Below are 16,515 nucleotides of genomic sequence, written 5' to 3'. Positions count from 1 at the left end.
CACCATATATATCAGCCAAAACAGTATTTTTTACATTTTCAATATTTTTTAAAATACATTAATCCAGTGTAAAATACACTGGCACAGTGTTTGTAACAAAAATATACTGTAATATTTAATGGTAAAATCTTTAATTTATGCAGCATTTATAAAGTATTTTCTTGTCAATTATATGGCAGAACAGCGTTTCTTTTGATGGAAAAACTTTTTTATTTTTAATGGTAAAATATGCAATAAAATCAACAGTGCTAATATAATTTTACCATAATATTAGAAAAAGTTGCACCGTATTTATTACGGTAAAGTTCTGGCAACCGTAGCTGTCGTTTTTTTTTTTTACTGTGAAAACAACAGGGTTTTTTCTACAGTGTATTAAGATACAGTGCTCCCACTGTACATTAAATTAATTAATAAATTATTACAAATGAAGCCAGAATATCCCAGATGTTGCACTGATGATGTTATTTGGAGTCAGAGTCTGTGCACTAGTGACACAGCTGTCAATCATGATGTCACACACCCGTTTTATCGCATCAAATAGCTAATTAAAACCAAACTGATCAGATATTGACACTTGAAGATGCATGAGCATGATAAATGGCAGTAAAAGGGTAATTTGTTGGTACTCTTTGGAACATGTCACTCAGCACTGTGACCCAATAAATGTTTCATTTAATTTTTCATTTAGGTTCTTTTACATGGGACTTATTGGATGTAATTTCAGACTGTAGATCAGAATAATGGATTTCATAGCCTGGGTTGTATGGGAATTTCAAGGTTTTGCTTCACAAAGGACAAAATAATGAATAGATGGAATATATAACAATAATAATAATAATAATAATAATAATAATAAGTGAGAAGGAACTAAGAGAAAATGAGAAAGGATTTCAAAGATAGTCAAATCAAAATGAGATCGTTTAAATTACCACCAAATTAACAGTAGGGCAAACTGTAAAACATAATTGCAATATTTCAGCCTTCAAATGTTCTTATCTGACTTTGTCTCCATCCACTGGCAAGAAAAAAAACTCTCTTTTCAAAGTTTAGATCAGATCTTGACCAAGGAAACAGAATAAATAGTTTGGGTAACACTTTACAATAACCAACTAAGTGATGTTTATAGATGGTTTATAGACCAATTATTAACCATTTACAAAGTGCTATACATATAAAATCTTTAAATGTTTTCAACCAATTTTTTAAAGGTATATGACTCATTTCAAAATCATTAACATACTTAATATGGTGTTAAAAATGTCAAAATAAGTGCAACTAAAATTATTGATAAACTATTAATTATAATTTTATTGTTTGTTAATGGTAAAGTAGCTATAAACTTACATTAATATACCATCTATTTGTCATTTATAAATGATTTAGTTAGTTAAACATTAATAAACAATGTATTTACCATTCTAAATGGCCTATATACGGTTTATAAATGATGATTAAACATTCATCTGTTTACCATTTATAAATGATGGTTATTGTAAAGTGTTACCATAGTTTGTATGTGGAGAATTGTGCACAAGTATGAAAAAGAAGTTAAATTCTGTTCACACTTTTGGTGCTATTTTTGCAGGCTGGTGGCATGTTTTGCTGTCATACGTTGCCTCCTACACTGTAAAAAATGTTGATAGAAATTACAGTAAAAAACTGTCAAATGACATCAGAAATAGGGCGTAAAATAAAAAATTGTATATCACCATAGTAGACACTTTTAATTACCGTAAATCTAAGAATAGCACAAAACTTTTACTTTTACTGTCATAAATTAGGAAACACACAATTTCATGTAAAATGAATGGAGAAATACCAAAATGTCAAAATGATACCATTACTCTTAAAATAAAAAGATTATTCAGTCTATATTATTATTATTATTATTATTATTATTATTATTATTATTATTAGTCTAAATTACAGATGGACAGATACAGATTTATTTTTTTTTACAGTAGAAAACCCACTCACTGTATTTTTTACGGGGATATTCTGGCAACCACAGCTGCCGGTATTTTACCGTAAATTTTACCGTAAATTTTTACAGTGTAGTTTTACCAACACAAACACAAAGTTACTTCAGCACTGAGTGTAAACTTTGCCCTGCAGAATACTTCGAAACACCTTTCTCTGTGGATTTATATGCCCAGTACGTGCACATACAGGAATTGACTAACAGTCACATTACCTCTGAATTACCCCATTAATCCCAACAGCCTGATCCCTCTAATCCACGTAAAGCCCACTGTTGAAACACTTATTGCTGCAAGGGAACATGCCTCAGCTGTTTAGCTCCTAACAAGTGGAAAATAGTCCTGCACAGTCATCATTGCAGGGTGCCTTTCTTTCTGTGCACTACCATTTATTAACCAGTAGGAGCCAGTATAAGCTCACTAACACAATGCAAGAAGCTCTTATGTATGTTTATGGCCTCTCACTGTCAGCAGAGTGTTGGAGAGTATATCCAGAAGTCTGTGTTTATCTTGATGAGCATGAAATACAACAGGATGAAAATGACAGTAGAAGAGGAAGTAGTTCTGTGTGGTGGCTGTGAACTGTTGCTCCCTTTCCTGTGATTTTTTTTTTAACATGAAACAGGTCAAACGTGACTGTGGTATAGAACTCTGAGCACTGTGCACTGTAAAAAATGTTTGTAGAAATAACAGTAAAACTCTGTCAAATACATCAGAAATAGGGCGTAAAATCACCGTATTAGACACTTTTAATTACCGTAAATCAAAGAATAGCACAAAACTTTAACTTTTTTCTGTCATAAACTAGAAGAAACATGCAGTTTTGCTGTAAAAATATAACATTTTCATGCAAAATGTATGGAGAAATACCATGATGTGTGAATGAATGACACAATTACCCTAAAAATAACGGGAATATTCAGTCTAAATTACAGTTTTTGCTGATATTTACATTTAAATTTAGAATAGAAAATCCACTCACTGTAATTTTTACGGTGAAGTTCTGGCAACCAGAGCTGCCGGTATTTTTCCGTAAATTAAACAGTATTTTTTTACAGTGTGCTGCTGTGGTAAAATTACACTGCAAAAAAGGTGTGTCTAAAAACAAGATGAAAACACTAAATCTGAGGGAAATGATCTTGCTGCATGGACAGATAATTTCACTTGACAAGATTTCTTAAATTAACCCTTTATCGGGCGAAGAACTATATTTGGTAACTTCAGTGGATATCAAAATGGATTTCTGTGACACCATGACATCTGACCAATCAGTATGATAATAATATAATAATATTAACTTTATAATGTTAATATAACAACATTAACTTTATTGACCTTGACCTCCAATGTAAAAATAAAAAAAATAGAAAAAATCTGCAAGAAACAGTCGTACAAACAGTTATTCTTCAACTTGAACCAGGAGAACTTGACTATGATGGCATATTAGGGCATATTAAGTATGAATAAAAATAAAAATACAAACCCGGGGTTTTAATCTTTACTAGATTAAAGTGGCAAATCTACAAGAAAAAAAGTCGCAGATTTAAGAGATTTAAAGTGGCAAATCTGTGCAAAAAAAAGTCGCAGATTTACGAGAAAAAAGTGGGGAAAAAAGCAACTTTTTTCTCGCAGATTCACCACTTTAAATCTCATAGATCTGCACTTTTTTTTCTTGTAGATTTGCCACTTTAATCTCGTAAACTTTTTTCTGAAAATATAACTTAATAATATGTTTTTTTTTTACACATTCTGGCTGTATGTAATATCCTCCAATATTTTCTAGGGTTGAAATTTGGAATTTGCAAGTATTTCAATGAGTGGCCTATTAAGGGTTAAGATTATTAAATCTAGAAATAAGCATGTTGAACGCTTAAAATAAGAAGTAACTCTTGAAAAAAAAAAGAGAGATTAAAGCTGCAAGCAGCGATGAACAAATTATTTGTTTTTTTACCAAGATAAAAAAAACTTTAGAACTTCAGATTTAGAAATGTTGGATATTTTATCTTGTTTTAAAAGTTAATTTATTATTTTAAGCGTTCAACATGCTTATTTCAAGATTTAACAATCTTAATTTAAGAAATCTTGTCAAGTGAAATGATCTGTCCATGCAGCAAGATCATTTCGCTCAGATTTAGTGTTTTTATCTTGCTATTAGACACTCTTTTTTTGCAGTGTACCCTCAAATGTTCTTTTCATTGGAAGTAATGAACCCATTTAATGAACAGTGGGAACTGGCCTTTAAATTTGATTTGATTTGGAACATTGCATCCTTTTTATTTCCCCTTCGGTTCACTAACAAAATGTCCCTGTACGTCTCTCACATCCTCCCACTCCCTTCTGTCCCCTCTAGGTGGTTCTGGGTGAGTACCACTGGATCTCCTACAAAGAAATCCACACAGCAGCAACCCAACTGGGCAGTGGTCTAGCATCACTGGGTCAGCGGCCCAAAAACAACATCGCCATCTTCTGTGAGACACGGGCTGAGTGGATCATTGCTGCACAGGCATGCTTCATGCATAACTTCCCATGTAAGTCACAGAAATACACTTTCCTGGACTCCAGAGGGGTGTTAAGTGTTATTCCTCTAGAGCAGGGGTGTCAAACTCAAATACACAGTGGGCCAAAATTTAAAACTTGGACAAAGTGGCGGGCCAACATTGATATTTATTGAAAAAATTGACCTAAACAAGTTCAAACAAAATGGAACAAGGAAAGCTTGATATAACTTAATATTGCAAACATGCAAAATCGAATATCAAATAAAACAAACAAACACATCAATGGCATTCATTTCTTACATAAAATTTAAATAAAAAATGTATGTCCCTTTATTTTATATGTGGCCTTCTTTCAATTTAAATTTAACGGTAATCTTTTTCCACAGGCTAAAAATAAATGTACGAATAAAATAAAAATAATAAACCAAATGACTAATAATAATATCCTTCAATGAATGTGCAACCATTCAAGCCTTGGACTAGCAAGAAAAAGTGCATAAAGACAACTTTAATTGTTGCTCAGTTTGCTAGACACTGATCTACTGTGTTCAAGACAAAACACCAGCAGAGCATTCTGGGATTTGTAGTATTATCACTGTATCGCTGTATAATACCGGCGGGCCAGCTCTGGTTGTCATTTGGTATTTCCTCGCGGGCCAAATATAATTATACTGTGGGCCAAATTTGGCCCACGGGCCAGAATTTGACACCTCTGCTCTAGAGTCTCCAAAAACGGCAAAGACTTGAAAACAAACTGTAAATTTACCTCTAAAGTTCTGGCTGTAAACTCCATGAAGCCAGTTTCAGTTTGATGATGATATACCAAGTAAAACTGGAGACAAGCTCAAATATATTTAGTATAAAATGATAGAACTGGATGTAACCCTCTTATATGTTATATTTGCAACCTTTGTTCACATTTGCAACATTTACAATTATTTATTGAGCATGTTAGTGTTTTGAAAGTGAAAAAAAAAAGATTCAAAATCACATTTGATGTTGGACTAAAGGACTAAAAAAGACACAAAATGACCAAAATAGACACAAAATAACTAGAAAAGACACAACAAAAGACACAAAATGGCTAAAAAAAGACACAAAATGACCAAAAAAGACACAAAATGACCAAAAAAAGACACAAAGAGATGCAAAATGACAAAAAATACACAAAATGTGAAGACAGAATGACCAAAAAAAAAAAACCCCACAGAACACACAAAATGACAAAAAAAGAGACACAAAATGACCAAAAAAGAACACCAAAAAAGACACAAATGACCAAAAAGACATAACAAAGACACAAAAAGACATGAAAAGGATTCAAAAATGGACAAAATAGCCCAAGACTCCGTAGAGTTAAACAAACCAGAATGTGTTAAGTTATTCGCAGTAGCCTTTAACCTTTTACTTTGATGCTTTCAAACACAGTAAGAAAATAAGAAATTCCACTTAAAAAAGAAGGTGTGTCCAAACTTTACACTGGTACTGTACATGTAGACATATAGTCAGGCAGCTTAGCCAAATAACGGGGACACGTCGGACAAAAGCACCACATTTTTTCCACTTTCTCTCTATCACCATAGGTTTCAATTTTTGGCAGGAGCCACTTCATCAAGATTGCGGATCGGAGATGGCAGCCATATAAAGTCTATGAGAATCAATATATCTTCCAAGCCACTTAGAAGGTCAATCTTGGTGTCAAAATCTACATTTTCTGGGTCAAGGAATCATTTAAAGCTATTGAGAATATCACTAGATGATTATTTGATCAAATAGATATGTTCATTTTCACCCAGACTGGTAGGCAACTCGCGGGGAATCCTAACTTGAAAATGTTTGGAATCTATGTTCATGGGAGAGTGCGGATTAGCTGCCATGTACACTGCTAAATAAAATCAAGGTAATGCTTTCATCTCATGTCAGGTCTTGTATATACATTTTTTCCAACAGAAATTTTTTTTGACACCAAGATTGACCTTCTAAGTGGCTTGGAAGATATATTGGTTCTCATAGACTTTATATGGCTGCCATCTCCGATCCGCAATCTTGATGAAGTGGCTCCTACCAAAAATTGAAACCTATGGTGATAGAGAGCATGTGGAAAAAATGTGGGACTTTTGTCCGGCGTGTCCCCATTCTTCCTAAATCTGGTGCTAAGCCGCCTGATTAATATAAAAAAGAACAACAATGATATGTTCGTCCATCATGATGTTTCACCCAAACAGGATCCTGCAGTGTACTTTACAGTATAGTCCACTTACAGTTTTGGTTTTACTGTCCTGTTACTTTAAAGGCAACTCCGTGTTCAGTTTTTCTTTCCCACTGTGCATCTTCCAAATGTGTCTAAATTAGGCTGATTTATAGAGTGTGTGTGTGCGTGTGTGCATGCGTGCACATGTGTGTATGTGTATGTACGTGCACGCCCAGCTGAGATGGAAGAAGGTCAATTTGTCCCTTCTGCTTTTCTGTTACATAAGCGGTCCACTTCCTTTACCCCCTCCTTTTCTCCATCCGTTTCACTTTCTCTGTGATGGAAACACACTTCAATAATCACAAAGCTATATTTTTATTTTATACCTGCACAGCGTCACCACTTATATATACATTGGTTGTACTCACTAACAAAAGAGCTTCTTTTGTACTTTAAATGGTTCTTTCGGCTTGTATCACAGCAGCAATCACTGTTTTGAAGCAACAAAGCAATCAGATGTGTGTAAAATCCTCAGATGAACCAGTCTGAATAAATTAATTAAAATGAGCACAAGGCTGATTGTTACAAGGAACATTATTGTGAAATTGTGAAAGCAGAATTACTGAAAATAAATAAGAGAAAATCTGCAATATTTTCCTCTGAACGTTTTGAGAAGAAGCTGTGTTTGTGATGTTATTTCTGAAGGATAAGTCAACACTTTATACTATTTTGAACCTAAAGAGACAAGTACAGCAGCAGCTCTCTGCCCTCGGGGATTCTGTCCTGATTTACTCTTTAATATGTTCTGTGCCAAAGAGTGCTTCTTCACTATGAGCATCAGCAGCACTTTAAACTCATTAAATCTTTTTCATCGTCCTTGAAGGACCCTTCATTTTCCCTCTGTGCTTTGGTTTATGCTCCATTAAACTGACATGCTTTTAGAATACGCTGCAACTACAAGCCAATAAAGTATCTTTGTAAAGCATGTTCCTCTCCTGCAAACACAAACACTGGGACAGTGGAAGGCCCCAGGCAGGGGATAAGACGTAATGCGGGGGGTACAGAGGAGTTAAAGGTTGGAAAGAGCGACGGAGGGGAGGAAAGGGAGGGAGAGAAGTGAGAGGGTGATGGCGTCAGAAGAGGGGTGAGAGAGTCTACGTGAGCATCTGATGTTGACAGAGGCATCAAGGAGTCAGCCAAAGGCCCCCAGTGAACTCAAACACTCAGTGTGTGTGAGTGTGTGAGTGTGTGTGTGTGTGTGTGTGTGTGTGTGTGTACATTGCATTACTGTTTATTGGCTCGCTGTCAGAAGGCAAATATGCTCATCATTTATGAGTTCTCTGCACTTTTCATACATGCAAGTTGCATAAGATAAAACAAGTAGCAACTGCACAACATAGCCTCTACATAATGCTGTTGCCACTTTTGTCTGCTTTTTATGTGTTATGACACCATTTGTTGAATTAAAAAATGACAGAATGAATAAAAGCAAGAAGTGTGTGTGTGTGTGTGTGTGTCTGTGTGTGTGTGTGTGTGTGTGTGTCTCTAGAGCAGGGCATCCCTGATTTTAAGGGATCAGTCAGCATTTAATTCATTCGTGGAAAAAAAACAACAAAATAAGGGCTACATTAAACTTTTTTTCATTTATTTGCATTTTTTTATTCATTTGTTGCAGCCATTTTTTTTTTTTTTGGCATTTTTACATGCTTTATTGAAAGTGAGAGACAGATAGAAAGGGGGTGACAGAGGGGAGGACATGCGGTAAAGAGAGCTCAGGCTGGATTCGAACCTGGCTCCACCGCAGCAAGGACTGTAGCCTCTATACATGGGGCGCCTGTGTAAACCACTACGCTACGGACCACCCCTTGTTGCAGCCATTTGCTAAAATCATTTAAGTTAAGAAAAAAACAGAAAAAAAACAATTTTTTTGCAAATGTATTAAAAAAGAAAAACTGAAATATCACATGGTGGGGGACTTTTATGGACGGCTGTGGCTCAGTTTGTAGATCGGGTCGTCTTCTGATCGGAGGGTTGGTGGTTTGATCCCTGACCGTCGCAGCCTACATGTCGAAGTATCCTTGAGCAAGATACTGAACCCCAAATGGCTCCCGATGCTGCAGTGTAAAGAGCTTTGAGTTGTTGCAAAGTGACTAGAAAAGCGCTATATAACTGCAGGTCCATCCATTTACCATTCATAAGTATTCAGACCCTTTGCTCAGTATTGAGTAGAAGCCACCTTTTGAGCTAGAACAGCCATAAGTCTTCTTGGGAATGATGCAACAAGTTTTTTACACCTGGATTTGGAATCTCTGCCACTCTCCCTTGCAGATCCTCCAATTCTGTCAGGTTGGATGGTGAACGTTGGTGGACAGACATTTTCAGGTCTCTCCAGAGAAGTTGCAGGCGTCTGTCACTTTGAATCAAATACTGTGTGGAAATGCACACAATGCCATTAAGCATCTTGTATCTATTTTTCCACAGTGAGTTCAAATAAGCTCAGAGTGTTTGATTTGCTCTTGACTTTGTTCATATCTCTGTTGACATCGACAGCTTGTCTGGAGTTAACATTTGCTGACGTGAAAGTCAAAGTAGACGAATGATTCACAGAGCCAAGATTTACTTCTGTAACAATAGGAACATATGTACCTTACAGTAAATACGTTGTGAATGATCCTCTGGGGTAGGATGGCCTGCTCTGGACACTCCAAGGGTCAAAGGTCATTGCTATACTTTCATTTATAGTCAGGGTTCGTACCGGTGCTTGAAATCCTTGAAAATTCTTGGATTTTAATATTGAATTTCAAGGTTTGAAAAGTGCTTGGATTTTGGATATAGTGCCAGGGCTCTGGCTGGGCCATTCAAGAATGGTCACAGAGTTGTTCCGAAAGCCACTCCTTTGTTATTTTAGCTGTGTGCTTGGGGTCATTGTCTTGTTGGAAGGTGAACCTTCGGCCCAGTCTGACGTCCTGAGCACTCTGGAAAAGCTTTCCTTCCAGGACATCTCTGTTCTTGGCCGCATTCATCTTTCCTTCAGTTGCAACCAGTCGTCCTGTCCCTGCAGCTGAAAAACACCCCATAGCATGATGCTGCCACCACCATGCTTCACTGTTGGGATTGTATTGGGCAAGTGATGAGCAGTGCCTGTTTTTTTCTCCACACATACACTGAAAAAATTAATCTGTTTAATTCACGGTAAAATACCGGCAGCTGTGGTAGAATATCCCCGTAAAAAATACAGTGAGTGGGTTTTCTACTGTAAATTTAAATGTAAATATCTTTAATTTAGACTACTACTAATAATAACTGAATAATTCCGTTATTTTTAGAGTAATGGTGTCATTTTGACATTATGGTATTTTACCATTAATTTTACATGAAAATGTTTTTACAGCAATACTGTTATTTTCCTAGTTTACGACAGTAAAAGTTAAAGTTTTTTGCTATTCTTAGATTTACGGTAATTAAAAGTGTCTACTACGGTGATATACAATTTTTAATTCTACGCCCTATCCTGATGTCATTTGACAGTTTTTTACTGTAATTTCTACCAACATTTTTTACAGTGTAGCCTATCGCTTAGAATTAAGGCCAAACAGTTCAATATTGGTTTCATCAGACCAGAGAATCTTATTTCTCATAGCCTTCATGTGTTTTTTGGCAAACTCTATGCAGGCTTCCATATGTCTTGCACTGAAGAGAGGCTTTCGTCGGGCCACTCTGCCATAAAGCCCAGAGTCTCTCACCAAGGCTTTAGCAAATGGCTGCAATGAAACAAAGAGTGAAAAATGTAAGGGGGTCTGAATACTTTCTGTACCCACTGTTTGTTAAATTTGTAACCAACATTTAAAATTCTTCACTAAGCATGATTGTGTTCTGAAAGTAAAAAAATTATCAGTTTCAAAATACAATTTTATATTGTTTGTTTTTGTCAAAGTGTTGATCCAGTAAATGAAAGTGAAAAATAATTATCAGGTCATATAGGTGATGCTGCTGAAAAATGATACCAACATGCTAAACATTTTGGCAGACTGAAAAGTAGGCCCATTCAAACGGAAAAAATAGACCAAACCTCCAAAGGACTACACAAAATAATCTTCCATCCTTTTAAAATGTGCCTGCAGGGGGACTTTTCTGCATGAAAATGACTCATAGTGTGTTTTGTGTGATCCTGTGTGTGTCAAGCTGGAGCCCAATCTAGTGTTTAGATCTCACGGCTGGAGGTGTCATGGCCCTCATCCACGCTCACTCACACACACACACAGCAGAGCAGGAAGTATCGGAGCTCCATGACGCAAGACTGTGATGTCACTAAGCCCTGTCCCATAAACCCATGTGTCTGTGTCAGTGCAGGGACGAGGGGTTGTAGACCTTCTCTCTCTCCCTCTCTCTCGCTCTCTCTCACTCTCTCTCTCTCGCTCTCTCTCGCTCTCTCTCTCTCTCTCGCTCTCTCTCGCTCTCTCTCTCTCTCTCTCTCTCTCTCTCTCTCTCTCTCTGCTCTCTCTCTCTCGCTCTCTCTCGCTCTCTCTCTCTCTCTCGCTCTCTCTCTCTCTCGCTCTCTCTCTCTCTCGCTCTCTCTCTCTCTCTCTCTCTTGCTCTCTCTCTCGCTCTCTCGCTCTCTCTCTCTCGCTCTCTCGCTCTCTCGCTCTCTCTCTCTCTCTCTCTCTCTCTTCTTGTTTTGACACTAGAATAATGTTTTCACATCAGTCAGCTGATGGCTGAATGTTTTTCTGAGTTTTTCTGACTTTTAAGAGTTTAAGGCAAGGCAAGCCATATTTATTTGTTTAGCGTATTGCATACATACGTAGCAATTAAATTTGCTTCACACAAAAACAATGAAAAAATAAAAATAAAAATATGGAACCATACACAATTTAACAATAATAAAAGTAAAAAGTAAAAAAGATATATATACATGGGACATCAACAGCAAAGAGGCAGTTTAAAAGTAAATGAGAGAATAAAAAAGACATAAAACATAAAAACATTAAAACAATGTGCATTAACTGCAGAAAGCATCCAAAAAGAATTTGGTCTTAACTTTTGTTTTGAAAATGGCAATGGAGAATTTTGGATTGTCTCTGGAAGCTGGTTCCAGAGATGGGCGCCAGAGTGGTTAAAAGCTGCTTCACTTTGCTTATTTCTGATGGTTGGTTTCAGTAGTTTAAGGCTTGTTCATGCAGCACAAGCAGGATTTGTGACATCTAAAGCAGTTTGGAGCAAATCGTGGCTCAGTGTGAAACTTATAAGACTGTACTGTGGGAGCCTCCAGGTCACATACACTGCAAAATCCATTTCTTTAGTGAAGTAGGAGAAATCTTTTGTCTAACAGTTACACTTTTGATATGGAAAAAACAGCTACATATATATAGAGAGAGAGATACTGGATTCTCCAATAAACATGAAACATCTACAAAGAGACAGAAAATTACTGCAGAAAGGCAAAACACCCACAGTCAAATAAATAATAATTTAAAAAAAGCAATTACAAAGTGTAACAGCACAACCAAAAAGAGACACAAAACTATTCCAAAATAGCAAAACTACCATATACAAAAAAACAACCACAAAAAGACCAAAACAACACAAAAGTATGATAAAGAGACACAAACACAACAACAAAGAGGATCAAAATCAAAATGCAAAACATCCACAGACAAAGAAATAATTACAAAAGGAGAAAACAAATACAAAGTGACACAATACAACTACAAATAGGCACAAAACGACCTCAAAGAGACACAAAACAACTACAAAAAGAGGCTTAACAACTATAAAGTCTGTGTGTTTTCTCCTGTGTAGGAGAAGTTTAACATGTCACTGTCTCATATTCCATCCATGACTGAGCTCTGATCTCATCATTCAAGTTTTATCTCAGGGCATAGCTTGACACTTGAATTTAATTTAGACATCTGGCAGAGATTTGGGAAAAAAGGCACACTGATAAAGGAGTCAGCGAGCCAGATCATTATATTCCAAGAAATATGACTTATAACTGATGTTTGCTGGTAAAAAGCAAAACAAAAACAAAACTGCAATGCTGGGAATATCTATTATTTTAACCATTGCCAAAGGGATGGAGTTCAGTGAGGTCGCTCTTTCTTTCGCTTTCCCTACAGATGTTTTTTCTTGACATTATAGCCAATGTAACTTTATTACAAGACTGGTGTTTAAATGTACTAAAGAGATCTCATCACCATCCAACACCTTTGGCAACATCATCTGCTATGGCTCAATCGGTAGAGTTGGTTGGCCCCTAACCGAAGGGTTGGTGGTCCCTGACCGTCGCAGCCTACGACGTCGAAGTGCAAAACTTGAGCAAGATACTGAACCCCTAATTGCTCCCGATGTTGTGTTCATCGGTGTGTGAATGAATTCCCAATGGTGGCAGGTGGGACCGTTTAGGGTAGCCTCTGCCACCAGTATGAATGTGTGTGTGAAAGGGTGAATGAGCGCAGTCTGTAGTGTAAAGCGCTTTGAGTGGTCGCAAAGCGACTAGAAAAGCGATATATAAGTGCAGGTCCATTTACCATTTACCATTTAAACCCATCATCACTAAAGCTCTTGTGCCTGAATAGAAACAAATCCCTGCACACTGTCTAAAAACAAGATAAAAACACTAAATCTGAGGGAAATGATCTTGCTGCATGGACAGATAAGATTAAGATTATTAATAATCTAGAAATAAGCATGTTGAACACTTAAACTAATAAATTAACTCTTAAAACAAGATAAATTATCTAACGCTTCTAAATCTAGAGGGTTTTTTTTTTAATCTTGGTAAGAAACACATAATTTGCAGTGCACTCTGCTCGGGCCAGTTCATCACTGCTTGCAGCTTTAATTTATCTTGTTTTAAGACTTAATTTCTTATTTCAATAAGAAATAAGAAATTAATAATCTTAATTTAAGAAATCTTGTCAAGTGAAATTATCTGTCCATGCAGCAAGATCATTTCCCTCAGATTTAGTGTTTTTATCTTGTTTTTAGACACCTTTTTTGCAGTGCAGCCATGTTCTAAAATCCTGTGAAAAGCCTAAAACAATAAGAGTAGAGGCTGTTACAGCCCATGGTTTTTTTTTTTTTTTGAGTGTGATGTTTGGATGTCCATCTCTTCTGTGAAATATGATCAAAATTTAGTGAGCTATGGTCACTATGTGATATGAACAAAACTCTAACCCTTACGAGTGATGCAAGCACACACACAAGCACTTACTCATAACACACACACCCTCACATACCAATACTGTTTGTATCCTCAAAAGACTACTTATCAGGCTGTGAGCGCTTCTGTCCCATCGGCCTGGAGGCTGCTGAGGCCTCCTGAGGTTCCCTATGATGTCACTGTGTGGGAGGGGCTAAATCAGATGGACTGAGTGTTGTACACAGAGTGCACGTACTTGAATCATTTTCACACATGCTTCATACTTGTCTCTAAGAGTTTAAATACATGATTTATGTTATTTATTATTATTATTACACTGCAAAAAAAGAAAAGTTGGGTGAACTCAAAATTTCAAGGCAACAAACTTCTATAAAATTTTAAGTTGGACAATTAAACTAAATATTTTAAGTTTTGTTTTTGAGTTTGCTCAACTCTGAATTCAGATTTTTGTCAACTCAACTGTAAGTTGTACTAACTTATAATTTTACATTGTAATAACTTTTAATCCTTACTTCTGCTAACTTCTGCAATGTGCTGAATTGGCACGATTGTAACGCCGCTATGAAATGTTAGCTAATGTTGCGACCACAATTTTGAGCTAGCATTGATGCGCTAATGGCTACTCTTGTAGCTGTAACAAGCAGCGCCGCTAGCATAAGTTAGCCGCTAGCATCAGTTAGCCGCTAGCTTTTGCTAATGACCAAATTTCACAGCTTTCCCGCATTTCACAACAAAGAAATAAGAGTTGGCAGAACTATTGTCCCTTGTTGTGAAGCCCAACTTAACCCATTGAGGCCTGAAAAATCGTTGGGCGATTTTAAAATAAGCCTCTAATTATCTGGAAATTCTGGAAAAATTCTGGAAAAAAGTGTCAACTCTTCTACTAAATAATAGATTTTTCAGCCTCTGTAGCAGATAGAAATGAAATTCAAAAAGGTATTTGAGAGCTTAAACAAATACTACAAAACGACGTATCCGCTTTCCAGGCTTCAATGGGTTAAAGATATAAGTAACAACAACTCACCATCTTGTTTTTGAGCATACAACTGGCTTGCTTTGTTGTGCTAACTTACATAATTGCCCTAAATGTCAATAATTTATATTTCCAAGTTTTACCAACTTAAATCACTGTTTTAGGCCAAAAAATACAAGGTGGCTTTTTTGCAGTGTAGTTGTGTCATTGTTATTTATCAACTCCTATACATTATTTTACAGTCCCATACAAGAGATTTTACAGCAGAGTCATCACCAAACAGAACATTTAAGGTTAACAGAGGCATCAGTTAGAATTAATGGCAGGGTTATTGCAGTTTATTACATCTTACTCTCAGTTTATTCACAGACTGGATCTTGAAGCCTTCAAGTTTTTATCTCAGGGCATAGCTTGACACTTGTCTTGAATTTAACTTAGACATCTGGCAGAGATTTGGGAAAAAAGTCACACTGATAAAGAAGTCAGCGAGCCAGATCATTATATTCCAAGAAATATGACTTATAACTAATGTTTGCCGGTAAAAAGCAAAACAAAACTGCAATGCTGGGAATATCTATTATTTTAACCATTGCCAAAGGGATGGAGTTCAGTGAGGTCGCTCTTTCTTTCGCTTTCCCTACAGATGTTTTTTCTTGACATTCTAGCCAATGTAACTTTATTACAAGACTGGTGTTTAAATGTACTAAAGAAATAAGGGCCGAGCAATATTTATATTTCAGTAATTTTAACCCATAAGAACCCAGACCCAGTTATCCTTAAAGGAAAATGATGGGGGCTATACCACAGACCTAGTGGACCACATAGAACACATTTATGATGTGTTTTTTTAAATTCTAGCCCTAAATGTCAATGATCTTTGATGTGACATATACGATACATTGGGTGTTTATGGTATTTATGTTTATAATATCTCTTATTTTTTTTAAAACTAGACACATTTTCTGCTTACAGAGACACAAATTTGCCTTTTTCTTTGCATCTCCACAACATTTATGAAAATTGTGACATTAATAGTGCTGTTTAACAACAAATCATTTTCCAGATTTGGTTTTAAGTAAAAAAATAAAATAATTAATCAATAATCAATAAAAACAAATATCAATTTGCGTTTTTGTTTGCATCTCCATAACATAAATCAAAATTGTGACTTTAATTTGTTTAGGAAATCTGGTCAGAACAAATTAAATGTAATACAGGACCCCCTGTTAACAGATTAGAATTGTTAAATGGGTTTAAACTTAGCCTCGTAACAAAAATAAGCTTTTTGAAATTAGCTACTTTTTCACATTTCTGTTTCCAGTCACAGCCACATTTTGGAGAAGTCTTGCTGAGGAATTTAATGAGTTAAGGTGAAGCATAAAACTGAATATGGGAGATTTTAGAAGATTTAAATTGCTTGTTACACGGGTGTCACCATGGGTTCTTATGGGTTAATTGTGGTTGTGTTTTATGTCTGTGTGTTGCAGTGGCCACACTTTACTCCACACTGGGAGGTCCAGCTATTGTTCATGGGCTGAATGAGACTCAGGTCACCCACATTATCACCAGCAGAGAGCTCCTGGAGACCAGACTCAAGGTGAGAGTACACACCAAGACACAACAGTACACTGCAAATCTGTCCTCATGTCTGTGCAGGTGTGACTGTTTAGGAAGCGTAAAATAGTAATAGAATCAAAAATAGTACATTTTGA

General features: G+C 36.2%; 1 protein-coding gene across 1 annotated transcript in view; it reads left to right on the top strand.

Annotated features, from left to right (window-relative positions):
• acsl3a (acyl-CoA synthetase long chain family member 3a) overlaps positions 1-16,515 on the top strand; it is a 66,201-nt gene that overhangs the window by 15,723 nt on the left and 33,963 nt on the right. Inside the window, exons 3-4 of the mRNA XM_059330703.1 lie at positions 4,330-4,507; positions 16,291-16,400. Coding sequence (XP_059186686.1) covers positions 4,330-4,507; positions 16,291-16,400 — 288 coding nt within the window. The remainder of the gene's footprint in view (positions 1-4,329; positions 4,508-16,290; positions 16,401-16,515) is intronic.

This window comes from Centropristis striata, chromosome 4, assembly GCF_030273125.1.
Source record: "Centropristis striata isolate RG_2023a ecotype Rhode Island chromosome 4, C.striata_1.0, whole genome shotgun sequence".
Lineage (NCBI taxonomy): Eukaryota > Metazoa > Chordata > Actinopteri > Perciformes > Serranidae > Centropristis > Centropristis striata.
Note: the sequence above shows the minus strand (reverse complement) of the source record. Positions and strands in the feature narration are given on the sequence as shown.